Source organism: Zootermopsis nevadensis, unplaced genomic scaffold (genome assembly GCF_977971745.1).
Source record: "Zootermopsis nevadensis isolate Lab colony 2312 unplaced genomic scaffold, Znev_1.0 Znev_ptg000019l, whole genome shotgun sequence".
NCBI classification, from domain to species: domain Eukaryota; kingdom Metazoa; phylum Arthropoda; class Insecta; order Blattodea; family Termopsidae; genus Zootermopsis; species Zootermopsis nevadensis.
This window is the reverse complement of record NW_028259151.1, coordinates 7,932,309-7,960,221: the sequence shown is the minus strand read 5'-3', so window position 1 is coordinate 7,960,221 and position 27,913 is coordinate 7,932,309. Positions and strand designations below refer to the sequence as shown.

The 27,913-nt window shown below is 39.1% G+C and overlaps 2 protein-coding genes across 5 annotated transcripts in view; one reads left to right on the top strand and one right to left on the bottom strand.

Moving 5' to 3' along the window:
• The window catches only part of LOC110839609 (limbic system-associated membrane protein-like), a 347,640-nt gene that overhangs the window by 214,934 nt on the left and 104,793 nt on the right, over positions 1–27,913 (bottom strand). The gene's annotated exons all lie outside the window — the stretch shown is intronic.
• Positions 494–26,846, top strand: unpg (homeobox protein unplugged). Of its 2 annotated transcripts, none has more exons than XM_022078947.2 (3): positions 494–1,830; positions 24,006–24,289; positions 26,184–26,846. In XM_022078947.2, the coding sequence occupies exons 1-3, from the start codon at positions 1,275–1,277 to the stop codon at positions 26,448–26,450; spliced, it is 1,107 nt and encodes a 368-aa protein (XP_021934639.1). In that variant the 5' UTR covers positions 494–1,274; the 3' UTR covers positions 26,451–26,846. The 2 variants fall into 2 exon arrangements, with proteins under 2 accessions (XP_021934639.1, XP_021934638.1); XM_022078946.2 differs by having other exon boundaries at positions 496–1,830; positions 26,166–26,841.

Here is a 27,913-nt window from a genome sequence, read left to right as displayed (position 1 = left end):
ATATTTAAAATATATTAAATGATGTTCTCTATCGAAATGTTCGATTTTACATTAGATCATCACTTTTTTACACGACATGTTTCAGTTCTAAAAGAACCATCTTCAGGTGTATAAAAATTATATAAACTTAAATATAATTTCTTAAATGCAACTTTTTAGTCAGATGTTTATCGGATTTCAAATGATGTTTTCTTGTGTTTTAATGGTTTAATTAAGCCATAAAATATTTTCTTGTTTTTTTTTAAACGTTACAGGCAAATTAAATTGTAGATCATCATATAAATTGCGTTGTTCCTGTCTTCGAAAAACAAATGTGTTCCATTGAGACGCTCTTGCATGAAAATTACTGTGACAAATTAGTGGAGATCATTCCTGGCTTGGGATTGGATATAAGCTTAACCAATGGTAGACAGGATTATGGGCGTTACTCCGTGTTCTAGCTCCTCCCAATCCGGCTGGCAGATGTGAGCAGAACAACCAAACAGATCACTTGTTTGGTTTATAGGTTAGGACAATCAGTGTGTTGCATGTGGTGAGATGATAATGTAGGTTTCCAGCTGAAGATCAGACTGATAAACATTTTTCTTCGTGTTTTAGCAGTGAAACTTATTTTTTTCAAGTTAAATTCGCATTTTATGAAAACATTCACGTGATGATGATGAATCAAGATGTTAAGATAAATCCAGAAAACTATAAACAAAGCTTCTGATTCAACTTTATGAAAGTTGTAATTGAATATTCAAAGATATGTTTTGTCAGGTATTAATATACTAACTGGTGTTCATCTTATGTATTTCGTGGAACAAATATTGTTGAACAGTGCGTGTAATGTGATGTTTAAACCAAGTGTTAAGCGCTGTAAATGTTTAAAAAATCGACTAATGTGTTAATCAAAGAATTTCAAATCGTAAATTCAACATTAACACCAAAGGATTTATAGAAAAAAACGCTCACGAATGTTTACTCCGAAGACAAATGTTCACGAATCGAAATACAGGTAAGACAGAAACGTAAATGTAATCACCTGTGAAATTATACGAACTCCGACAGTGATATGTTGATAGCAGTGATATTTTTCGGGATATTCGGTGTTAATGTAATGTGAATGTAACCACAGCAATCCCCGAATAAACGAATGAAGATTTTAAGAGTAAGTTCCCTTCGTGGAACGACGTGTCCATAGCAAACATGAACCTTGAACTTCAAAATGTAGGTCCAAGTGACGTTTTGAAGAACGGATTTATCGGTTAGTGACACTAACTCCTGTTGAAACAATGGAGACCACTTTCAGTGCAGAACAATTATCAACCCAACCTCAAGCAACATCCACATTATCAACGCCTCTGTCCACGCAGACACCTCAACAAAGATCAAGGAACATTCGACCGTTTTCCATCGAATCTTTAATAGCGACTCGACCGAGTAGTCGTACAAACTGTCAAAACCACGACACGACTCGACTATCAAACACGGACTTAAGTGCAATGGATCTGGTGAGTCACAGGTTAAATATGGCGAGTGTCGGAGCGTGTGGGAACAATATGGCGGCCGCCGTGGCACTTGGGTATCCAGGAGGCATCGGTTTGCCGTTACCACTGTTGTACAATTCTTGGCTGCCGACTTTACAAGCTGGATTGTTCCTAGATCAACAGAGTCATCACATAACACATCCTGGTGCTCACGAATCGATACTTCGAGCACCATCGGGACTCCTGCCTCCGCTTCTGGTACCGCAAGGACCTCCTGGAGGTGTCGGACCTCTTAGCCCAGATTCTGAGGCCTCGTTGTCACCCAACGTCGCCCATGATCTGTCTGGAAGAGGAGTTCCTGGTACGTAATTCTAACACTCTTCTATGTCCAACACAATTCTCTCCATCTGGTCCTCTTCTGACGCTTGACTCCACGCTTAGGCTACGTCTGGCACCAGAATCAATCGCTTCGATGAATATTCATATTAAATTAATCTGAGATCTATTACTTGAAACGTAAAAACGAAGATCCACCATGTAGTAGATATATGTAGACACTAAAGCCTCGAATATTAATGCTCTAAAATATGAGGTGATATTGTTGCGTTATATATTGTGATGATTATAATTGTTTATTTTAACCGTCTAGTCACAATAAAATATTTTATTAAATATTAAAATATTATTACTATAATTAACATTTAATATTTAAAATATATTAAAATATATATTAATTTATATATTAAAATGATGCTCTTTCTATCGAAATGCATATATATTTTAATATATTTTAAATATTAAATGTTAATTATAGTAATAATATTTTAATATTTAATAAAATATTTTATTGTGATTAGACGGTTAAAATAAACAATTACAGCTCTAAAATATGTTGATTGTAATAATAAATTAGGCTTATCGTATTTCATTAGTCTCTCCTTCCAAGTTTATCGCCGTTGCACCCACTCGTACTGGAAAACTTTTTAAAACTACCAGCAGATCAAAGGCCTAATATCTTGGACGGGGACACGATTATCTGACGAAAATATTACAATTCTTAAATGCGTGTTGTTTCTAAAGCGATGCGTTACTGATTCAGGATTCTAAAAGGAATTACGTCTAAATTTCATGTCTGCACCGAAGACACGTTCTCTTAATGTGCCAGGGAGTACAAGAACTCTTAAGGAGACTCTGTTCTAGGTCTTTGCGACATGATCTCATCGTCCTGATAACGTAGGCAGCAAGCACTTCTAAAACGTCGATTAACTTATAGGAAACTTCACGGCGTAACACCTCAGAAGACGTCCATATTTGCTCTCGCTGCCTGAAAACGTAAAATCTCACAGAAATTCTCAAAGTTATAAAATCACAGTGTTATGAAATAGAATCTGATGTAAGGACGAACAGAGGTCGAAGACAGTTTCTTCTCCATTGCTGAGAATTCTAAGTAAAGTTTTGTAGGATGTGGTCTAATTAAAGGCGTTGTCAGGAGCTCAGGGTATACGCTATCCAACATTTAATGACGGTGATAGATGATATGGAAAGGATATTAAAGGAAGTGGTCTGGCCTCATTCAAGATACCATGCTGAAATTTGCCCCGAGAGAATGACAAAACCACGAAGAACTGAAGTCAGGTTAGCTGGTCTCCGGACCGAGATTTGAATGCGAGACCTTCGAAATACGAAACGTTCAGTAAGAAAATGAAATATCAGCGCAGGATATTTGTAGATTTGTTAGTCTATTTTAAAGTTGCTAATATTGCAGGAGTTTTATCTTCTGATAGTGACTAAGGCCTAGGCAAATCTATAAGAATGACGGACAACTTAACCTTTAGAAACTCAATTCTTTTATCCCTCAGTGGACGTAAAGTACACACCTAAGATAAAAGTGGTAGTTTCTCTACTGTGTAATGGTGAAATATTTACATGGTGTCATTACACTTTAATGCATGGACTCAACTCTACTCTACGATAACCAGACAGCATTAGTGTAACTCTAAATGTCTCTAACGTGCGTTATGTTCAATGTTTCTTCTGGACTTCGCCCATCGTTTAAAATTTAAAAAAATAAATCCTACGTTTTGGGGGTCAGGCTATTCTCCCGTCTTTCCGTAAAAATACCCAGTCTTATAGCAACTGTTGGGTTCGAAAAACGGGATTAATCCACGGCCCATTGATAGTTTCTTCTATCGGACCGACCAGTACAGGTAATTTAACCTGAAGATGTGGTTAGCGCCCCTCTGTTCATCAATCTCCGAGTCAGGTGCAGTTAAGATGGAATACAAGGACAAACAGATCAGTCCATGATTGGTCTCTGACAATACAGTTCATGAAGAGATCCCAACCATCAATATCTCCAATTTAAAAAAAAAAACATATTAAATACCTCTCATTCCGATCCAAGATTTGAATAAAAATACCGAAAATTGTTATAAAATATTTCGCGAAGGCGAAGGTACAACACATAGGCCTACAGGTTAAGAAATTGGCCGGCAGAAGACACCGTTAAGATAACGAACTTTCTGGACGTATCGATCGTCTTGATTTTTTATTAAAATATTTCGTTACGTACGTAGGCCTACTTAGTATCGACATTTCTTAATATCATTATTAGATTCTGTGGGGTTTGCCTTCGTGCATGGTCCAATTCGAAATAAACTCCCGAAACTTTTAGTCTTTTAGACGTCCGATATGACCCCTTGGACGTGAGATCGGCCCGAGGCGAACAGGACACGTAAGGCCACGAATACACATCCATTCCTCGGCCGTGATTCGTCTAATAAGAGCCTTGGTGCTTACCAGAACCAGAAAACACTCCCGAGGGTTACTAGAATCATACATTTTCCAGCATTCTATCAAAAACACTGGCCTGTATTCAGCTAATTTCTTTTTATTAATTAACGACACTTTATCAACTGCGTACGTGGATGGATTTGACAAAATAAAAGTGTAAGTGTGATTAATAATTTAGAACTGTGTTTGCAGACGAAGCGCTTGAAAGTTTTGCCTTATTTTCTTCAGGTACTATCAGGCCTAAACACATAACAAAAAAGTAAGCGTATTATTTTCCATTTTATCCACTTCTATTAGACCAAAACATTTTATATTTCTCTGTACTATTGTCTGGAGACTCGTTACTCCTGCATAATAGCTCTCATCATTCGACTGTTTGTTACCATGTGCATAATAGTTGCATTTTTTTTTTACAAAAGATTTTGGAATTGTCTACTAATTTTTCCTACATTCTTTCTTTTAATAAAGTTCCAAGTTCTCGTTCATAAATCTAAAACATTTCAGACTACATCTGAGTGTAAAAATCCTTAAATTTGTTAATTACCGTTGAATAGAATATTAATACATTTCATTCATTATTTTCTTTGGAGTAGTAATGCATATCTACACTAAACTTATAATCCGTGTGTGGTAGTTCTAAAATAACCTGAAATTACGTATGAAGTAATTATGTAAAGCGTGCTAGATACTGAGTCAAAGTAAATTAGTCGTAAAGACAAGTACCCATTGGCCCATAATTATTTCATATTCGGTCTGGATTCTTCCATTGCGTTTTCAGAATTGACTCTTCTTCTGTATGTAGAATGACAGGTCTTCATTGCCTTGACACATCTTTTACTGTCGTTAAGACTAGTTTTAACATTTTAGATCAAGTATAGGACCGTCACTACTGACCTTAAAATAATACAATCTTTGTCAATAACTTACAAACCCTTCTAATCGTCTTAAGACAGGAATATAAAACAAAGTATCAGAATTTTTTTAAGCCTATATTAATATTCCTTGGACAATGGACGTTGTTCGACATAACACGACCTATTGGTATAATAACCAACAACTCTCGCAGAATGAGATTTGAGGTTCTCACGTCAGGTAGTGGGTTGTTGGGTTATGTAGTCTGACAGATATTTGCAGACGGTTCAAAGGGTCCTCCTGCCTCCATTACATACTTACGGACTGTAATTAACTTACATGCCATAAGGTGCCATAATTTCCTTGTAAGTTTAGTGTAGTACTTATCGATACGAAGTTATATTTAAATAATAAAACAATCTCGTAAATTAATGACACACACACACAATTTATCCAGGAAATCTCAACCGCGAGGACCGGCTATCCTGATGGAAACAGATTTTCTGTTGTTCTGCTCACTAGATTGTCGAAAATTCAGGATAACCTCTCAATTTTCCACATCACTTACAATTCACAGACCTCAGTTCTCTACTATTCATCGTTTTTACCTAACCTAACCTAGGGAGGAGAACAAGCATCGTTAAATACCCAATAATTATAATTTTTTAACCGACAATTCAACTGCCCTCAGAGCCGAAATTTTCCAGCATGCTCAATAGGCTTTATCCAACTGGTGGAGCCTGATGTTTGGGTTAAAAATTGAAAATAATATCCTAATGATCACAAAGCTCTAACAGAACTGTAAGATACGTTACCGCCCTTAAATTACGAGCCGAATTCTAATGTGTCCTCTTTCCCCTCATCGTAAAAACGTGGGACTTTCCCCCACCATCACTACCTAGAAACAAAATTATTTCATTTAACATAACACAGACCAATATTTCATGATTTGCAAGTAGTGTGGACTTATGTAAAAAAAGGTATCCTAAACACAGACCTCGTAATACGGACAAATGGAACTTCACCAGCAATATTTGTTGCCGATTTAAATGTAATGAGCACTTTGAGTCTCTTAGAGCGTGTGTGGTTGTCATCAGAAGCATCGGAAAAGTTCTGTGCTAGATTTTAAACACGTCACAAGCCCCCTTTCCACCACGCGTTCATTACATTCGGTTCAGGGTCTACAGACAAATAACATTTAAATTAAAATTGTCCATGGAACACGATTAAGAATCGTAACATCGAATACGCGTTGCTGCTTAGCGCTGCTGTTCATTTCAAATATTATTTGTTACTTCCATAACACGCCAGTCGGTTAGAGCTGATGCCGTCTGAATTAAACACCGGCCGATCTGTCGATCATACAAATATTACATATCCTAGTCCATATCGCGTTACAGTAATTGCCTTTCCAGTTACCTTCCACGTAACAGGATTATAACATAATGTTTTTTTGAAATTTTAAAATCACCTTACTTATATTTCTTATGAAGAAAACTGAGCGATTCACCACTACCACGTGATTCTTTAGATTATAATGTCTGGAGAGAATAAAGTAATTTAATATTTTACTAATATTCTAAAGACATATTCTGTAGAAGAAACAGTAACTCGCTATCAGTCTCTTTCTATGATACAGAAGCTAGTTTTCGACCTCTAAACTACAGGCTTATTGAAGATTTCTGTCTTCTGGGTTGTTGCGCTGTGTAGTCTGGTCGATGTTAACCAACGTTTCAGAGGTCATACTGCCACCGTCATCAGGGCGATGAGTATGAAGATTTCTGTCTTCTGGGTTGTTGCGCTGTGTAGTCTGGTCGATGTTAACCAACGTTTCAGAGGTCATACTGCCTCCGTCATCAGGGCGATGAGTATGAAGATTTCTGTCTTCTGGGTTGTTGCGCTGTGTAGTCTGGTCGATGTTAACCAACGTTTCGGAAATCATACTGCCTCCGTCATCAGAGTATGAAGATTTTTGTCTTCTGGGTTGTTGCCCTGTGTAGTCTGGTCGATGTTAATCAACGTTTCAGAGGTCATACTGCCTCCGTCATCAGAGTATGAAGATTTCTGTCTTCTGGGTTGTTGCGCTGTGTAGTCTGGTCGATGTTAACCAACGTTTCAGAGGTCATACTGCCTCCGTCATCAGGGCTTATTGCTTATCCTTTGATGAAACAAGACACATTTAGAGTTATTTAAAATGTTTCGTGCAGACGGCTTCATATCAGCAGTTGTGAGAATTTAATCGGGACAGGATGAAATTACAGCCGCGGAATCTTCTAATTTACGTGAAAGAACGGATAATATTACGGCTGCTTCACATTACTAAGGAAGATTTTGTTTCGGGGAACACAAATTATATACACTTTAAGTGCAGGGTGCTTCGTTACTACGTGAATTGGTGACGCAAAATTTGCATTTTGGATCTTGTGGAGTTATGTTAGATTCGTTGCAGAAACAATAATTTGACTTTTTATACCACGGAAAGACGTACATTTAATTTTGGAGCGAACTAGATCAAAGCGTTGGGTTTTGATTCTCATATTAAATAAAAATCTACGTTGAATGATTGTGATACTAAATTTAGGTCTACACTTGGCTTACCGGTATAGGTCTATAATGTCGCCGAACATGAAGGTCGAGTGGTTAACTTGTCTGCTTCATATTTGACAGGTCTTAAGTCAAAAATCTCTGCCCAAAGACCGGCAATCCTCACAGAAATATTTTTGCACTTTTCATTGGTCGTGCCCGACACAGGATACGAAGCCAAGTTCCTCTGTATTAAGTCATGGCCTGCCATTGGAATCAAAACCTGCTCGCGACTGTTAAGCATCGTGGCGTAGCCTAACTCTCAGGTAAAGGCTTGAATTCAGAAACTCATATCACAAGCTTTCGGTAATAACAGTGGTTACACTCAGTGTGTTTGTTTTTCCGCATAACTAGAACACAGCCTGTAAGTGTAACTGTTGGCTACAGTCAACATTCGACAACATAAAATGAAGGCTAGTTAACTGTGACGTACATTACTGTAATTTGAAGTGTCTAGACTATTTCCTGTTTCGTATCTCCTTCATATTTAGTATTTTTTGTAATCGTCGCAGGTTAAATTTACATTACATTTTAGAACAGGAAAACATGCACAGAATACATGATTTTATATAAGTAACTAATGTATTCTCAGTGTTTTCAAATTTTCAAAATGTTTGTTGCCTTGCTGTACCTTAATTACGTTTCTAAAAGATGTAAGTTACAGATACATTTAACTTTTTATGGGTAACTGCGTCACGTGTCACTGAGACTAACACCAAGATACAAGGCAAATCGTTAAATTCAGGCCTAAAACTTCCATCAGTTTCCATCCAATCACAGAGCTTTGTGCAAAACCGATTTCGATTGCCAAAATTAAAACAGAGTTAACCGAACCGCTGTTAAATTAGGCCTACGCTGTAGGGCCTAAATATAACACGAAATTAGCGTCGGTCTGGCCACAAAACGACGCAGCCATGCAGTTACATTCTGTTCATGGGGAGTGGGAACTGGAAATTCTCTGAAATCAGAATAGTACGAAAACAAACAAAAAGTTCTAAGCAAATGGCGTTTAATTAAATAACCTTCATATATATATATATGCATTAAAATCGTAGTTCTTTTGTCTCCCTGCCCCCTCTCCATTTATAGATTTTATTTTTAAGTAACGTATTAGCTGTTCCCACTCGAGAAGACATTTGCTGAACGATTTTTACCATTACAGGAAAATTCTTTCCTTACTACTTTCTGGGTATCTTTGACCATTCTGGTGGAAATTTCGTGTGCTCGGCTGTCTCTTTTTTTTCAATTAGTGCCTCAGAACATAATGTGTACAGCAGTTAACCTAACCTAACCTAAGCTAACCTAACCTAACCTAACTTAACCTAACCTAACCTAACTTAACCTAACCTAACCTAACCTAACTTAACCTAACCTAATCTAACCTAACCTAACCTATCCTAACCTAACCTAACAGATCTGCAATATTAAACATTTTAGAAAAAACGTTGTCAAGAAAGTCACTTTGATTTCTGCAGAAATCTATCCTAAATCAAAATTGTTACACAACAAAACATATCTGAAAACTCTGCAGACACCAGACAACAGGCTTAAAATTTCAAAGGCTTTTGCTAAAATGAATAGCTTCACGCCTCTTCGCAAGAACTCATCTGTTTCATTTAGACGAATGGTTAATCCCAAACGTTTATGCTATCAAACACCTCGTAGAAACGGGGATGGAGGATACAAATGAACCCCTTTATCCCGCCTCTCTCACCCCCAATCAACGTCAGAGGGTAACACCAACCCTACTTAATTCCACGCCCCTCAAGCTGTAAGTAAAAAAAGGTAAAGAATGAATGTATGAGGACTTAGGCCAAAGCAATTATTTAATATTGCCACCAGTTCATGAGACTTGCTTTGTGCTGGAGGTTCAATAAGGAAACCATCTGCTTCATCTGCAGCTTTCGACTTGAATTAATGAAACAGCAAACATTAATGAAACATATCTTCATGGACCCTAATATAAAGTTGAGGAAACTCTTGGCCACTATTTAATTCTCTACAGAGTAAAATAATGATGGCCGTTCTAAAATATATGCAGTTCGTTCATGCGTGATGTCAAGAAAGTGAGTATTTATAATAGAAAACAATAGTTTATGGATCGAAATGATGCATTTCAATCCAGCATCTTGAAAACTTTTTCTGAGAGTAAGTCACTTAAATTACGTTATTTATTTTAAGGTTAGTTTTTCCAAAATGGAGTCCAGGGACACAGTGTTCCGATTTTAGTCCATTAGTTCTGTGAGGGTTTATTTATTATTTATTCGCTTTGTTCAATTATTTGTAATGTACGAAGTTGCACTGATGTATCGTTGAAACAAATCATGATTACAAATTAATCTATAATTGTGTCTACATATTGTACGAAATTTTAATGCAAGTTTCTGGAACTTTTATTTTCAACTATCCGGTAGCTTTTGATTCTCTAGTAGGACAAAGTGTTTAAGTTTGTACCACAGACAAAGCTGCGAATCTAAAGAACAAACGCGTTAGAATCTCGACATCTACAGCCATACAAAAACGCAAGTACCGAAACGTCGCTGAAGTCAAACTGAATAAAACTGTGCAAATTTTATTTTTAATTTGCATCAAATTAAAGAGATTTCACTAGAAAATATTTCAACAGTCTAAAATTAATTTAGAATAATTATAAGTCTACCCAAGCACCACGAGACATATGCAACTCCACTTGCAATGCTTTGTAATCTGGAAAATAATCTATTTGGCATTTGTAGGCGACTCGGAAATATTTATCTTCCTCTCCAGAATCCCAATGGCGACTTCACAATGAGAGAGGACTGTTGAACAGCCCAGAGTCAATAAAGCCAACCACAAGTCCAATGCAGTCAATGTGACTACTGCCGAGAAATAAGGATTAGAGATTATGTTCTGAGCGGGACCACCAGGCGATAATGCTATTTGTCAACACAGGCCTTGTGTCGCGTCTCCTACTCACACGATTCTGCAGAGGGCTTCGTCCTTTCACGAACAAACAGATAGTGCAGAAACTCTTATTACATTCTGTACTACTGCTGTGAAAATGTTAATTGGAGCTTCGGATTTGTGTGTATTTAATCTTTTTAAAATTACACTGGAACCAGTATTTCTAACTTCGTAGATGGTCACAGTAGATTCTTAACCTGAAGATGCTAGAATGTAAGGTTCATGATGCATTTTAGATTGAGAGAAGCTGCTAGTTGCTATATTAAATAATCAGTCGCGGACTTCAAATTCTGCGTTAGACGAGTAGCTAATAACTCTTGTTAAAAAAAAAATTGGCTTCATGACAAAGTCTCAGACAGCGCGTTCAGGAGAAAATTCGAATCTCTGAGGAGGGCAATACCAGGAGGTCGAAAGTAACTGCAAGTTTCAAACCTTCAAAACCCATTCCCTTCGACAATTTTATTAGAATGTTAAGATCCAGGCGTAAATAAAGTATAATATTAAACCGGATATTAAAACACTGGGATATGAGAGAATAGACTGGGTTCTTGTGGGTCAGGACAGGGTTCGGGAAATGAGCTGTTGTGTTTCGTAAAGATAATAACATTTCTTGTAGTCCTGATTGAAAAATTCGTTTCTCAATGACTCTGCTTCGTAAGGTTGGTTAGTTAGAAACTTAGGCCTATATTGTGTTATATTGAATTGCTATCCAGGTAAGTTACTTCTTCTTGTAGTTTAATGTTTACTACTTCGGTTGTGTGGATCAGCCGCATCAAATGTTGAAAATTCACCCTGAAGATGGCAAACGCAATGTTTGTCGAGACGTTGGAAAATTTTCAGCATTCGACCCGGCTCATCCCCCGACAGCCGATGATGTAGGCTACAAAGTGTGTTTATGTTTGGTAACGCGTATATCCTGCTTGTACTGACACGCACATTCAGAACAATACATTATTTGTATTCAATTTCTTCTGAAAATTTATTCTGTAAATTTTTTTTTCGTCGAGGCTTACTCGTTGGTGTCGATAACAGCATCTCTGTTTTGTATTGTCACCTTTTAGCTCTGAGCAATTGCATTTGTCTTAATTTTCATATCTCCTTATCGGTTTGTTAGGTCTCTTTGTCTTTACGTTTATCTGCGAAAGAACTGAATAATTTTCATAAGCTTCGATAAAGATTCGGTTAATTTATATTGCGCTAAATTAGTTTGCCATATTAGGGTCCATGTTATACACAAGTAGGCTATGTAATCGCCAGCTGGTTCAGCGCCACCTTTGTCCCATCTGGAGCCCAGAAGTGATATCTAAACCTAACTTGTCAGCTGCTCCCGTAGCTTACTCCGCCAATTTCCTTGCTTTTGATTACAATTTACCTTCAATGTAGACTCGTGACGTTCCAACCTCTACATCGCATGTTAAAAATATTCTCAAGAAGGACTTTGCTGCTCGAGTTTCTTCTCTTGATACAAATTTAGGCCGAAATATCTATTCTATTTTACGACATATCTGTAGCCTAATGTTATTTATTTTGTATTAATTTTTAGAATTTCCCATTGCTGGATTATTTAGAAGAATACAAATTACATAAATAAATTGTGATGTTTAATGTTCTTTAAGCTAATTACCCCATTCTCTTAGCTTATTTTCCAGTTCTGAAACTCCGTAATTGATGATTAGTCCATTCTTTTCCTTTGAATCTCTTTCTGTGCGTTACAAACGCCTTGCAACAAACAGGCATGGATAAGCGAGTAAGTTCTGTTCTTCACTGAGATTTCAAACAATGTTGTATACTTTAAACGTAAGTTGCCGTAGAATGTAAATTGTGAAATTTGATTAACCGATTTCCTACTTAAACTGCACAATCTCATCACGGTGAATGGGAAAATGAGTTTGAATCCTACCTAACGGTTCGCTGTTGTCAAACACCAAACCCGCTCGATTGACTGTTAACTTCTTACATTGGGTACTAGTATTTTTCAGTCTTTATCGAATAAAACGTTCATTTTAAACTTTAAAATACATATGTTTGCAACATGGCCCTCGGTTTTCAGGTTAAATGAACATGATAATTTAGCTTCAGTCATAGAACTGCATGATTTTTGTTAATGTGCGTCAGAATTACACGCTGCACCACAATGAACACTGTTATGCAGGAGATGATAATGTTGCGTCATATTGTGTTGAATATATACTTGCTCAATTTTATCAGTCTAATCGCAATAAAATATTATTATTAAATATTCAAATATTATTACAATTAACATTTATTAAATATTAAAATATTAAAATATTATTACAATTAACATTTATTAAATATTAAAATATTAAAATATTATTACAATTAACATTTAAATATTTAAAATATATATTAAAATATATTAATATATTTTTTTAAATATTTAAATGTTAATTGTAATAATATTTTAATATTTAAAAATAATATTTTATTGTGATTAGACTGATAAAATTGAGCAAGTATAAACTGTTATGCAGTTTTAACTTCAGTCGTTACAAAAGACTGTTGAAAAGCAAACGTCTTCCTGGAACAATAAATGGTTCTAACGGAACTGCACAGAAATATTAGTGCGCATAAGTGACATGGCATTAGCAGATGGAGGTTTTAAGGTTCAACTCTTCCCTACAAAAATTACTAGCATTAACAAACCGAACGTAGCTGTCGAGTGGTTGGCATTCGTATTCAGGAGGTCGTGTGACCAACTCTCGAAACGATAAGAGACTGAACTGTTCATTGCTGAAATCGTAAAACTTTTCCACGGGTTACATCTTCCGGTCTTCCATAAATTCTTCAGACAGTCGTCGTGAAATTCTTCCGCTCTCATCCAGTAGATATTAGACAGGAATGGTCTGGTCTGTTATGCCTCAGAATTTATGATATTATTAATGTTTTCGACGTGACGTATGGATACTTAAAACTAGCTAAACGCTATATTATCAGCAATGAACAAGTTCGAAATTTAATACAGCATCATTAAAATCGATCAACTTACTATCTAACTGCCACAGAATTTTGTACACGTAGTTTCGAAAGCGGGGTGGAAATTGGCAGTGGCTTTCACTTCTGTTCCAAGTTTATAAATCTGTCTTGCCAACTCAACAGTGATATTACCAAATTACCCGCTGCCTTGATGTGATGCACTGCACGTGGATTGTAAAATGCAAGTCCTGTCCTTGGACAAGGAACACGCTAATGCGTGCTCACACTTCAAAACGTACAACGCATTTCTAAACAGCAGAGTCGTCTTATTAAAAGCGGATATCTTTAACGTTCGGTTGCTGCATTAACAGAAGAGTCTGAAAGGATTAAAAATGCATTACAACGTTCTGGTCACCTTCAATTGCTTCATTATGCCATATCTTGCGATCGGTTATTGAGAAGCTTTTGCAGTCTATTGCAAGCCTTTCCAAAGGCGTGGGATTCACACGGAAAGGGACGTGACGTTTCGGGAGGATTTACTGACGTCACGTGATCAAATGATGCAGAGAGGTGAAGGAGGTCACACAGACATCTTCAGCCTCAAAACCGATGAAGCAAGTAAGTTTGCTTTCTCGCTTTGTTCAGAAAATCGTTTGGTAAAGGCACACCACAGGTCCCCCGCGTCTTCCCATCTCACGCTCATTTATACGCCATGTCTCATGGAGAGGATTTTACTCATAAAACTGAATTAGAGGTTCCGACTAGATTCATTTCAATGATAGACGTATGCCCAATCCCGACACAATACGAAGCAGGATTTTAATCATCACATCGTTTTCCTCAGTCACATATCTCAGAAAAAGCTGTTTAACGGTGACACTGTTGTCTTGTAGTCAGGAGATGCCTGGTTGGACTTCCGGCTTGACCCAGGATTGTAGTGTCCGTGGATGTTCTTCGCAGTCTCTCCAGAGGAAAGCAGAAATAGTGTCTTGACAAGAAGTGACAGTCTTCTGGGATATTGCGCTGTGAAGTCTCGTAGAAGTTGACAGATGTTTCGGAGGTTTGTACTGCCTCCATCATCAGGGCGATACGTTCCATCACTACATTCTTTAAAATTTCTTACTAAATATCATTCGCGATTGAAAGCGTTGGCTTACTAACATTCTTAAACCTTGATGGAAGTGAACGTCTCTGTTTATTGACGAAGATTATAGAATATTTTTATGCAACCCTTGGGTTCATTTACGGGTTTGATCTATGTGAATGCCTGCGAAGAGGCGTCACATTAATTCCTTTCGAAAAACGCTGTTAGGTCGCCAAAACAAACAAACAAACGGAACTACGTTGCAATGCATCAACTCACTTCGCGTTTTCATTTCGTGGTAAGGTAGTTGAATCAACATCTTGCGACATCGTTCGGGCACCAACAGAAATTACACTCGACTTACTTCAGTCCTGCAAATTTCTGTACTAAAATAACAAACTATTTCTAGTAACAAAAACAACAAAAGATGTTCAGGTACCCGGAGCGTGGAGCAAGTTTAGATTAAGTTATTCCGGACATAATAACAATCTTGTTATTCCTTCAGTCTAAGCAAATTAATTATCGTTATCATTAATATCTTCACTTTCAAGTCTCTTCGTATTTATCCGACTTCGTCTGTACATAATTTCTTTCTTTCTTCCAGCATTTTTGAAAACACTGTCCATTAATCTACTTAATACGTTATTTAATACGCTATAACCTTGTCGTAAATTACGTGTGTGCCTAGTACAAAGTATTACTTTGTTCCAATAAGACTAAATAGGATCTTAACTTAACTTAACTGTCTGCATTTAAACAGACCTATTCCTTGAGCGGCCAGCCGAAGGAGGGGCCGCCTGTCATTGGTGATGTTTCCCACAGAACGAATTATTATTGCCGAGTGTCGGTTATTTATCGGAATTCGACAGTATGTGAGCCGGGGTGTATTGAGTGGACGACAGGGGAATGGAAACAGCTTCATTTTCATTACATCACGTAGGCCTCCTCCCTTGGGGAGGACATGATGAGAATTATCTGATCTCTCTCGGGCTATTCAAAAGGTTTTTGAGTAAAGCCATCGAGATTCATTCATGTGGCCAGTAATGCATTCTTAATGTGGCGGTAAGCTATTCTGAGGATCTCCGTTAAGCTCTAAGTTGGTTACATATCACACGTGCTACTGATCTGCTACAAACACTAACGTAAGCTTCGAAGAAACATTTGAAGTCTTTAGTGTTCTGCAGCACAGATTTAAAGATGAAATTTATAGGTTTTAAATAGCACAGAAATAAATATACACTATAATCCTAGGCTATAATTGAAGAAGAAAATTAACGTTTAAGTGGTATTTATTTAAAGCTGAAATAACTGATAGCTGTCGTGTGTGTGTCTGATTATCGTCAGATAAACGATGCTCCATAACAACATGGAACTTAATCCGCCGGTCATAAAGAAGGGAACAGCTGACGAATTTGCATGCCTTCACTTTGAAGTGGTTCACAGCGCTGTACGTCGTGGGTCCAACGAGGATACGCTGCCTAACATAAAATTCATGTCAACGAATCAGAGTCTACGTAAGAAGCGAAAAACTGAATCAATTAGGCACGCTGTATCACTGGAAGCGTTACAATACAAAGAGAACAGCGGGAAAGAAAGACTTCCGAGGTCTGCGGCTAAGACGTGATCATCATTTCAACATTATCATTTTGTATATTATTAATGAAATAATGAGTTCAACTTGCGTCTGGAAACTGCTTCTTACTTTTTTAGGTTACTCGTACAGACTTAAACACATTGTCTAATTGTTCGACGCTTTGAATTTTTCTGACAGGTATCTGAAACTTATTCGCAGATACTATATCATAAATTCTCTGTTTCAGAAAATGAATAATTTAAGTTGTTAATTAATCTGATCGTCCGTCAGAGTATAAACGCTTTTCCCTTATTCCATTTATTTAAAGTGTTAAATGAATACAAATACATCTAAATTCATTACTCTCTAGTGGCGGAGACGAGGATAGTTTAGTAGCAAACGCGTGGTACTTTGAAGAAATTTAAAAGAAAATATATTTGCGAAGTGAAATTTCTGAAAAGGTTTGTATTTTATGATAACTGGCATCAGACTAAACATACATTAAACTAGCAACGTGCTTGCAAATACTTGTAACCAAATAACAAAAATAGTTTTCGCTTTGGACCCAAGGGCCAAGACATCCCCCCCTGGCAATATTTTTGGAAGATATTTTTCATTATGTTGAACAATATTTATTTTGATAGGACAAATTATCATAGTAATCAAACATTCTCCAAATAAGTATTTTATTTAAATATGCAAATATCACTTTTGAGTGTATGTATTGTTTTAAATTTTCTCCTGCAATATCTTGTATCTGAAACAAAATTACCTAGAAGACTTACATTTTCCGGTAGGGGTTTCAAGTGTGGAGCTTGTAAATAAAGCAACAGACGAGATAAATATCACGATTTTTTAAACCCTTCGCAGTAAGGAAAATAAATAAGCTCGTAGTTACCAGTAACATATTAACAAATAATAACACGTGCCTGGTTACAAAAGGTCTCAGACCGGATGCGATGCACGGACTTTCACTTTTACCACGCTGTTATAAATAATATTAAATATTCGTCAAATTAATTCGTTTACTGCATATCTGTTTAAAACCACGGGATTGTAGGAAAAATTATATCTGCAGGAGACAGGTCTTTGGGTGCAACCTTTAACTTCGCGCAAATTTGTCCTCCAATTATTTAGCGATCTTCGAGTGTGACAGTCGTCGATCTTTTTCTCATTTCTCGTGGCTTTCGAACATCCACATCGTTCATACAGATTGCTTCTTGTGTTACAACGTCGTACCTCGTAACAAAACACTGATGGGACAAGTTGTTTTATTTTCTTGCTACTGTATTTTACCTCAGTTGACAGAACAACATTAGTAGGTAATTGAGCAAAACTTTTTATCTCATCTGCCCTAAACGGGAGAAAGGAAGCCCCAGAGGGACCACAATTCACACGCGCTAGGAAATCCTATAGTAACCAACAAAACACAATTTGAGCCATTCCGGTAGCTGATGCAGAAAATAGCTGGGGCTATTGTAAACCGCGAGCTTTGTGGTCACCCTGCTGCTACAGGGGTATGGAAAGCACGCAACATCCTGGCAGCAAGACGTACGTACGATCATCTGATTTTATCCTTACAATTCGGTACTGAACCATACGTTGCCGTAACACAGCTTGTGATTCGACCGACTTTGCCTGGCCTTAACCATATGTAGGCCTAAGACATACAAGGTGCGATCGGAAAGTTTCAAGACTGCGCGTATAAAAACCCCGTACACTTATCTCAGGTATTAAATTCATCCATCACCCTCGAAGTAGTTCCCCTGGGAATGAACACAACGATCCCAGCGCCGCTGCCAAGCATGGAAGCATCCCTGGAAATCTTTCTTTGTCAGCCTGTCAAGCACCATCTGCGATTCTGCCTGAATCTCTTCTATCGTCTCAAATCTCCTTCCCTTTAGCTGAATTTTCATCTTTGGGAAGAGGAAGAAGTCACACGGAGCTTAGAAAGGAAGTTGCGGTCGGTTCTTGCAAGATCTTTGAGCTCCTGACAAACTAGAAGTCGATTCTGCTTCTGGTCCTCAGACAGGATGCGTCGCATGTGGAGTTCTTCCTTTAGAATCAGCTGACAGGTCTCATAGCCTATCCCAACAATGTCGCACAAGTCGTTGATGGTACGACGTCGATCTTCGTGAATGGCCTGCCGAATCTTCGTAACATTTTCGGGCGTTGTGCTCGAAGATGGTCGTCCAGAACGCTTGTCATCATCGACAGAGGTTCGGCCATTTTTAAAACGTGAATGCCACACAAACGTTTGTGCACGACCCATTGCGGACTCCCCAAATGCTTGCTTTAGCATTTCATAGGTTTCCGTAGCCGTTTTGGCGAGTCTTTGGCAAGAGATTCAGGCAGAATCGCAGATGGTGCTTGACAGGCTGACAAAGAAAGATTTCCAGGGATGCTTCCAGGCTTGGCAGCGGCGCTGGGATCGTTGTGTTTACTCCCAGGGGAACTACTTCGAGGGTGATGGATGAATTTAATACCTGAGATAAGTGTACGGGTTTTTATACGCGCAGTCTGGAAACCTTCCGATCGCACCTCGTACAATATACTAGCAGATTCACAGACGGCGTGGAATTCATGTTTAATATCTTTTCAGTCGACGTAAAATATATTATGCAACGTTCGTCGAAAGACGTGCACAGCTGCGAAGCGTTAATGTTAGCCGTGGTAACGCAGCCAACAATTTGTAAAACAGAAAACATAAAGTCCTCTGATATGCTTTCGTGGTTCAAGGGTATTCCTTATAATTCAATTCAATTCAATTCTTTGTTATAATGAAATACATAATAACTGATCAGATAAAATGAATCGCCAGCTCCTTTCGTGCAATTTTGTAACATAGGCCTGCATATAATTGTTTTACAATTTTGAATTAGATCTAACGATGAATTGGAAAACTTGACTTTATCAAATTCCGGCATTGTGTCCCTGTGTGAAGAAACTGTGGATGCTCTGGTCACAGGAAGACGATATAGAAAGAATAATTCAATTCTTTTGTGACACGCCCGCAGACAGCAGACGCCCATTCCCGAGATAATACATGAGTGAATATAGATCCGCAGTGGGATGATATTGAGAAGGGAAAACCGAAGGAGTCGGAGAGAAATCCGTCCCAGAGCCACTTTGTCGACTTAAAATCACACATAGACTGTTCTGGGCGCGAACCCGGGTCTCCGCGATGAGAAGCTAACGACTGAACCCCGAGTAACGATACTGTCATATAAACATTCTTTTTATTTTTATTTGTAGTGTTCTGTCTGACGACAGGTCCATATGAACAGGATCCTTCCAACCTCTTCAGGTTGTCAGGGACCTGCTCATACATATAAACATTCTTGGCAGAGATGATCAGAAGTGGTTTGCCATTGCCTTCTTCTGTGTGTGAATGGAGTAATTGTTGGGATGCCACGGAGAAACCGGGGAAGCCCCCGGAGGAAAACTCCGTGATGCCTAGACCACGGCCTTGCCCAACACAAGTTATAAATTTGAGCACCACCGGGAATTGAACCCGGGACCCCAGGCTTACAAGACCAGCGTTCTAACCGCTAGACTACCGTGGCGGTAAACATTCTTTACAGCTGATGTTTTCAACGGGGCTAGTACAATTTTGTAACACGTCGCTAGAGAGACGGTTGTTCTGTGAGATGTGGGACTCAGCGGAATTCAGAATCGCTTCATCGGAATGCACACCCCTGAAGAACTGGACAGTTCGCAGGAGTACTGCACCACGATCAGAGTCAGTGCTCGTTCTGAACGTGTCGTACCTCGGTTTGCCACCTGAGAACGTGCCCGGCTTCTGCGTGGGAAAACATTTCGATTTAGCGTTGAAGAACGGCACAGTGTCGACGAGCCGAATTATAGCGGAACCTCTACGTACCACGTTAAGATTTGAGGTTATCGCTGCGGTAAAGACGTCTTCGTAGTTCTTCTGGGTCGTGACGCCGTGTAGAATTGTAACTGGATACCAACGTTTCGGAGAAACATACTATCTTCATCTTGTGGGCTGCGGTGAAGATGTCGAAGTTCTTCTCGGACAATTCGGCCCTGACGATGAAGACAGCACGCTTTTTCAAAATCGACAAGTCCACAAACGATATCGACTACATGTACGACGGACGAGGGCTCTGCGTCACTTAATTATTACAAGATCATTCTCCTATACTTAGTAGACCAATTATAACACGCATTCTTAGCCTCCTAACCTCGACGCCAGTTGGAGATAAGATATCAGCCTCACGCCCCAGCCATTTTATCCCGAGGAAAGTAGTTCTTGTCCCCATTAGATAAGAGTTGTGGCCCCCAGAGCCGGTCTGGAGGCGATGACAAGAAATCTCCTCAGCACCTGCCGGAAATCGAACCCGGTCGTTCGGCTAGCCGAGAAGGTCCCAGCCTTTTATAAATTCCTGAGGTTCAATGTCATCTTCACAAGAGCCCGAAATCATCTAAATTTCTGGAAAAGAGATAAATACAGAGTCATGAAAGTGGCCGCACGGATTGGCGTTGGCCAGTCAGATACTGGGACGGTGAGTTCGAACACCGCCGGAGGCATGGACGCTTACCCGATTTTCTCTGTGTTACCACGGTGGTCTAGCGGTTAGAACGATGGCCTTGTAATCCTGGGGTCTCGGGTTCGATTCCCGGCCGTGGTCTAGGCAACACGGAGTTTTCCTCCGGGGGCTTCCCCGGTTTCTCCGTGGCATCCCACACACAGAAGAAGTCAATGGCAAACCACTTCTGGATCATCTGCCAAGAACGTATATGAACAGGTCCCAGTCCGAGAAGAGGATGGAAGGATCCTGTTCATATGGACCTGTCGTCAGACAGAACACTAAATAAAAATACCCTGTTTATGCACAGGAGTTATAATAAATGTCTAAACGGATTCATGCCTAATCTGTTGAAGCTGGAGAAGAAATATAAATGCCAGATGTGAAGATCTTGCAGGTTGTCTTTTAATTGTGTATCGGCTTGTCGTTTGTCCGTCTTTGATTACTTAGTTTCAAGAGCATCGGATGGAAACATGTTTCAGCAAACAACATTACATCTCCACAATACAGACGTTCGGAGAACAGGCCTGTTTAGCAGCTCTGATACTGGCTGCAGGAGGCAGATGACACAGTGCGGTCATTCCAACGACATACTCCACAAGGCAGACTGTTGTACCGCCTTTGTGATGTTGGCAGGCGGCATATCTGCCTGAAAGAGAGAAGCGGTTTGGGAGAATATCAATGACCCGTGTATTGTATCTGAGGGAAGAGAGTTCTTCAAGAAGGGACGAAACATTTTCCCCAAGACGAAGGGGAAGGCCGTGACGCTCTGACACATTTTTGCCTAGCTGAAGAATAGTAAATTGTATATTCTGTTTATTTGCAGACTATCAATGGTAAGCAATTTTCAAGTTGAATGAACACCAGTTTTGCTATTTATGAGATCCCTTTGTCGTAAGGTTACAATAGACCTAATAGCGCAAAATTTAACGATACGAATAATTACAAAAATGTAAGACTTGAGGTTCTCACAGCGGTGAGTATGAAGATTTCTGTCTTCTGGGTTGTTGCGCTGTGTAGTCTGGTCGATGTTAACCAACGTTTCAGAGGTCATACTGCCTCCGTCATCAGGGCGATGAATATTCATCGACCAGACTACACAGCGCAACAACCCAGAAGACGGAAATCTTCAATTACAAAAATGATTTATGTGCCGTCGAGTTTGGTTCTTTTGGATGGAAACGCCGTGCGAATTGGTACGCAGATGACCTACCGACGTTACGAGGAACATACTTCCTAGATCTTTAGCCCCGGAGTTACAATCCAGAAGAACAATATCTCAGCATGTTCATCGCCGTGACCGCCGGGCGCCCGGAACAATCTTTATCTCATTCCTCCAGACTCTCTTCCCTGCCACCCTGAATAACCCCTCTGATCCCCGCCACGCTCAATTCAGCCCTGAAGATGGTTACAGCACTCGTCTCCGAAACGCTGGCATCTACCGACCAGTCAACAAGGCGACAGAACTTAGAAAGACGTGATCAACATCGTAACCTCCGCGAAGACCTAAAATCTCACAAGGCAGAGCTGACCTGTAGCTTTCGTAACAAAGACCTAATCGGTTTCTGTTTACATTGGAGAAGATTGCTCTAATGAGGAGCTTCACAATGTGTAACATTTCGTAAGGATGAGATGGGCGGGCCACGTAGAATTAACGACGGAGATTACAAACGTAGGCTGAGGACAAGTATCTACTTGCTAGTTCTAGTCGTAGATGGGCCTTTGAAAAGAATAAGAGATGAAACGTGGTGATGGAACTAAATTTATGATCTGCCCACAGCAAAGAACATGTTCTCTGTGCTTAATTGCGTGAGTTACCACACAGTCAGTCGAGGTCAGGCATTTTCTCTCTCCCCAGAATGCCGTATCGACATCAGATATGAAAACAGGGAAAACAATATATGTATTCATAAGTTGATATAATTGCGTCATATTGTGAATTAAAATTTAATTATTCGTGATTTTTCCGTATAATCACAATTGTATATAAATAAAATTTTAAATTAAATTTTATTTGAAGATATCCGTCTTCTGGGTTATTGCGCTGTGTAGTCTGGTCGATGTTAACCAACGTTTCAGAGGTCATACTGCCTCCGTCATCAGGGCGATAAGTATGAAGGTTTCTGTCTTCTGGGTTATTGCGCTGTGTAGTCTGGTCGATGTTAACCAACGTTTCAGAGGTCATACTGCCTCCGTCATCAGGGCGATGAATATGCCAAAGGGTGTGAGGAGCTGGATTTATAGGCCGGGAAGTGAAAGGTGTAGCCTGCCCCGAGCCAATGGGATTTTATTTATATACAATTGTGATTAGACGCAGAAAATACGAATAATTAAATATATGTATTATAGAACATTCAATCCTGTTTACAGAAAATTATATCCTTATCTACTCCCTAGTTTTATAATTTATAAAAACATATTTTATGTTTATTAGACTCTATTTCCACAGTAGATTTTTATCGATTATAACAAATAGATTAATATGTATTAGAGGCTTACATACTATTATATTTCATATTAATTTTATTAGATATTACTTTACATTCTCATGTATTAACTATGTGTATTTTTCTACTGTCTTTTAATTTTCTATCAGCAACAAATCTGCCTTCAGCCACGGGCTGTTATTTTTTTCCAGTTTACAGTTACATGACAGGTCCTTTTAGTTTGTAAAGTTTGTTCCCTGAGCACAGAAGCAAGAAGCTGCTTGTCCTCACGTCCTGGAGTGAAGGATTGTGGTTACAAGCAATTTTCTTCTTACGGCTACATGTCATGCGGTCTGCGGGCGAGGTTTCGATTACTGGTTCAGCAATTACTGCTATTATGTTACAGTAAATCGTTTCAACTATAGTACAGGTCAGATTTTATATCTCAATATTATTAAAAAAAAACCTAAAAATCAAGAAGAACGTTTTATCTGCAGTCATTAATTCGCACTTATGTGGCAAATCGAATTAGGAAATTAGTTAAACAGAAATTTACGGATTGTGCGCGCGCATAAATGAGTTAAGTTGAGTTGAGTTAGCGGAAGGCTAAGTAAGTAGGTGACTGTCTTCTCGGTTGTTGCCCCGTGTAGTCTGGTAGATGTTGACCGACGTTTCAGATATCAGCCGAGATCGTCTATACAAACTCTTATATCAAATGCAGCAAATAATCTTCGGATTCGAGACACATCTCGGCTCTTGATGGCGAATTTCACGCAGATTTTCGTATTTGTCCAGGTGGAGAGTGCAGCCGGTCTGAAAGTCCGGATTGCGAACCTTCCAGTCCCGGAGCCGTCTCTGACGACGCGGGCACTTCCCATCATGGCGACGGGTCGCAACAATCCCCCAACAATGCCGGCAGCTCGGTCGGTAATGGCGGCAGCAACAAGACTCGGAGACGCAGAACTGCCTTCACCAGTGAACAACTGCTGGAACTGGAGAGGGAATTCCACGCCAAGAAATACCTGAGCCTCACGGAGCGCTCTCAGATTGCGGCAGCCCTCAAACTGAGCGAAGTTCAGGTGAGCGCGAAGTGTGGGTCCGTGGGAGAAACGCTCAGAGACGCAGTGAAGACGCCTGGCTGTCTTGTGGGCTGCTGGGGCCGCGTACGTAGGGCGATCGCCCCGATAATAGCGGCGGCAGGCACTTCTGAAATAGCGATTTCTCTAACGACGTTTATTTCATGTAATGCGGTTGCAGAACAGACCGCCACGGTGGTCTAGCGGTCAGAACGCTGGCCTTGTAATCCTGGGGTCTCGGGTTCGATTCCCGGCGGTGCCAGAATTTATAACTTGTGTTGGGCAAGGCCGTGGTCTAGGCAACACGGAGTTTTCCTCCGTGGCATCCCAACAATTACTCCATTCACACACAGAAGAAGGCAATGGCAAACCACTTCTGGATCATCTGCCAAGAACGTATATGAACAGGTCCCAGTCCGAGAAAAGGATGGAAGGATCCTGTTCATATGGACCTGTCGTCAGACAGAACACTAAATAATATAAAATAGTTGCAGAACGTTTTGTTCAATGTCCTTGTGTCTACTTTATAAATTTTGTCAGTGTGTTTCTTCCCTAGCAACGCCAAAATAGTTCTAAACGTCAAAAATAATTTTACTTCTTCGTAAGCAGTTTAACTTTTATTTAACTCTGATTTATTTAAGGACTCCGTTAGTGGCTCAGACTTTGTGGCGTTCGATGATGAGTTGATATGGAAGGAAGAGGTTTTCGTCCATTTTTTAAAGTACTGTCCTGACATTAACCTGAATGGTCTAAGAAATACCACGAAGAACCTCCGTCACGATAGGCGATGTCTGGGTCGAGATCTGAACTCTGACCTCCCGAAAACGAAAGCACTTTACCGCGACATTCGGTGCCGCATAGATGATTAATAGCCCTGGTTATGTTTTTATTTTTATTTTTACGCATTGGAAATAAATTAGGAATATTTTCCGTAGTATTTATAGAATACATCCTGTCTGTGCAACATACAACCACGTTGGATTAATATATACCATCATACAAATTAATTAGACAAATAACACTTAATACTTGATATATTTATTAACAGTTATTTTCAGTTCAATACGATTTGAAGGCGATTGGATTTTACTGGCCCAGGACAGGAACCGGAGAATAACTTTGGTTAGTTTGGGGATGAACCATCGGTTTCCCTAAGCCTTCTAGTTAGTTAGTTATTTTCAGTTCAAGCGAATAATCATGCGGACAGTCTGTACGTGTCCATCTGATAATTGTTAGCTTGAGGCAAAACATGTAGTGGAAATATATGTTACAACTCAGTTATTACGACTAAGTATACCTATTATTTACCAACTTTATTCTTGTAATGGTATACATTAATCCAACTTGACTACTGTTTTTCACTTTTTACCGAAATCATAATTTCAAACACGTTCTCCCAACTTTACACTAAATATTTAATCCTTTAACAAGAACAAGTATTAGTTAAAATGTCATTCTCTCTCTCCCAGTCCACTGTGTTAACAGCACGTAACAAACGGCCAGTTATTAACAAGTCTTCAACCCGATCAGACTCATTCACGTTCATTCCTTCAAATTAATATGGCAGCACGTTGGCTCTGAAAGTTTTAGAGAGGATTAAAGTTACTGAAGCGATCTGATTGATAACAGTAGGCTTAGTCCGTGGCAGTCTGTGAGGTGACGTCAATTTTAAAGTATCTACTTATTATACGCGCAAGAAACGTTGAGAGTTGCCACACTGTTTGTCCGTCGCGTCAAGGTCGCGTTCTACTAACTGTTAAGAAAACATTCGTAGAGTATACCGATATTGAATATTGCGACTGCGTAATAAATGACATAAGTAAATTAGAAAATACAGCCCGTGTGGTAAAATGTTGTGACAGGTCCTTTCTTGTTACAGGTTAAAATATGGTTTCAGAACCGGAGGGCGAAATGGAAACGGGTGAAGGCGGGTCTTACTTCCGGTGGCGGTGGAGCACGTGGTCAAGGGGGCCCCTCCAGTGGGCACAGTGCTACCAAGATCGTGGTCCCCATTCCCGTCCACGTGAATCGTTTCGCTGTTAGAAGTCAACACCAGCAGCTCGAGAAATGTGGACCAGGGTTGGTACATCTGCACGGACTGAGAACTCTCGGTAGCCAAGCCGGGAGCACTTTTACCAGTGTTGCCAACAACAGCAGTAGCTAATAAATTGTGTTTCTAGTTTGACCCCAGCCGCCAGACAGCATCCGAACACCACGATGTGTGAAATGTGCGTGAAACAGTGAATCATGTGCATTTGTATGTGAATGAACAAAAGATTGTTTCACAGACACATTTAAGGATTGGACTCAAAATACGTTAAAATTAATGTTTTGTTCTAGACTTCAAAAGCTCCTGCAAATAAATGTAAAGTAATTAAAGAAATGAAAGGTATTTCTTACTCAGAAAAAAACCGTGTCCTATTCTTTCCCGTAGAAGAGATGGCACAGTTTTGTCGAAGAGAGGGGCGTCTTACTGTATGATTGTTTATAACGGAAGAAATGTATTTTATTGTAGCATTTTTATAATTACGCTTTTATCTAGAACAACCGAGCAAATATAACGCGCAACAAATTCGAAGTTTTTTTCCACCGTCTATCTGTTATTTGTGACCTAGAAAACTTTCCTGAAGGAAGATGATATAGTTGCGTCATTTTGTGATACCATATATTAATTATTCGGATTTGGTCCGTCTAATCACAATTCAAATTTAAAATTTAAAATTTACAATTAAGATAATTAAAACATCATTTGATGTTCCTCATCGAACAATCGATTTTACATTTGGAACATCTTTTTACAACATGTTTCGGTTTCTATATAAACCATCTTCAGGTGTAAAAGTTAAAATTATAAACTTAAAACCTAATTACAATTTCTGATATGCAACTTTTTGGTGATGTTCACTTCTAGATTCATTTTTACATATTGGAGTGAATGTTTTTGGGGGAAGTTGGCATCCAAAAACATTGTTTCTGAAATGAAATCAAAACTAATCGCCTCTAGGCCTAGAATAGCTTTACCTGAGTCCTAAAAACTGCAAATACCATTACGCCATGGAACAATCCAATGAAGAAAATTAATATCAGTAACAGACTATAAGTAAAGCATATTACAAACTTTTATTTAACAGCTCTATGACAATCATTTTTGGAAGAATTCAAAAAATTTGAATGTCAGTGGTAAATATAAGCCACAGTTTCTTTATTTGCGTAACGCTCTCTGCATGCGTGCTACATGTCCCAACCATCTCGTGGTTCTCTTTATTTGGCCATAATTTTAAAACCCTGCTTAGTTTGTGCCAATAATCCGCTGAAAGTTCAAGGCACTTTGTGATATTTCGTCATTCAAACACAAACGCGATAAGGAAATTTGCACAAAGAGGACTTTATTCATTCGTACGCTCATTTTTTATTACGCTGATTGCATGAAGAACAGTTAGTCCAGCAAAGCATGGGACAGACGACAAATACACTTCATTTGGAAAACCTCGAGTACTTGAGAGGACATTACTAAAACATACATTAAACAAATACAGTGTGACTATAAGGGTTGGGTTCATCTGGCTTATAATCGAATCCACTATCGCTGGTTCCTTGAATACAATAATCAATCCGCTGTTATCCTAG

Bases quoted from the DNA above. Each gene is read 5' to 3' on its own strand.
- unpg (XM_022078946.2), top strand. From the start codon at position 1,275: ATGGAGACCACTTTCAGTGCAGAACAATTATCAACCCAACCTCAAGCA. The intron at 1,831-24,005 runs GTACGTAATTCT...GTATTTGTCCAG, and splicing joins GTCTGGAAGAGGAGTTCCTG to GTGGAGAGTGCAGCCGGTCT. The intron at 24,290-26,165 runs GTGAGCGCGAAG...TTCTTGTTACAG, and splicing joins TCAAACTGAGCGAAGTTCAG to GTTAAAATATGGTTTCAGAA.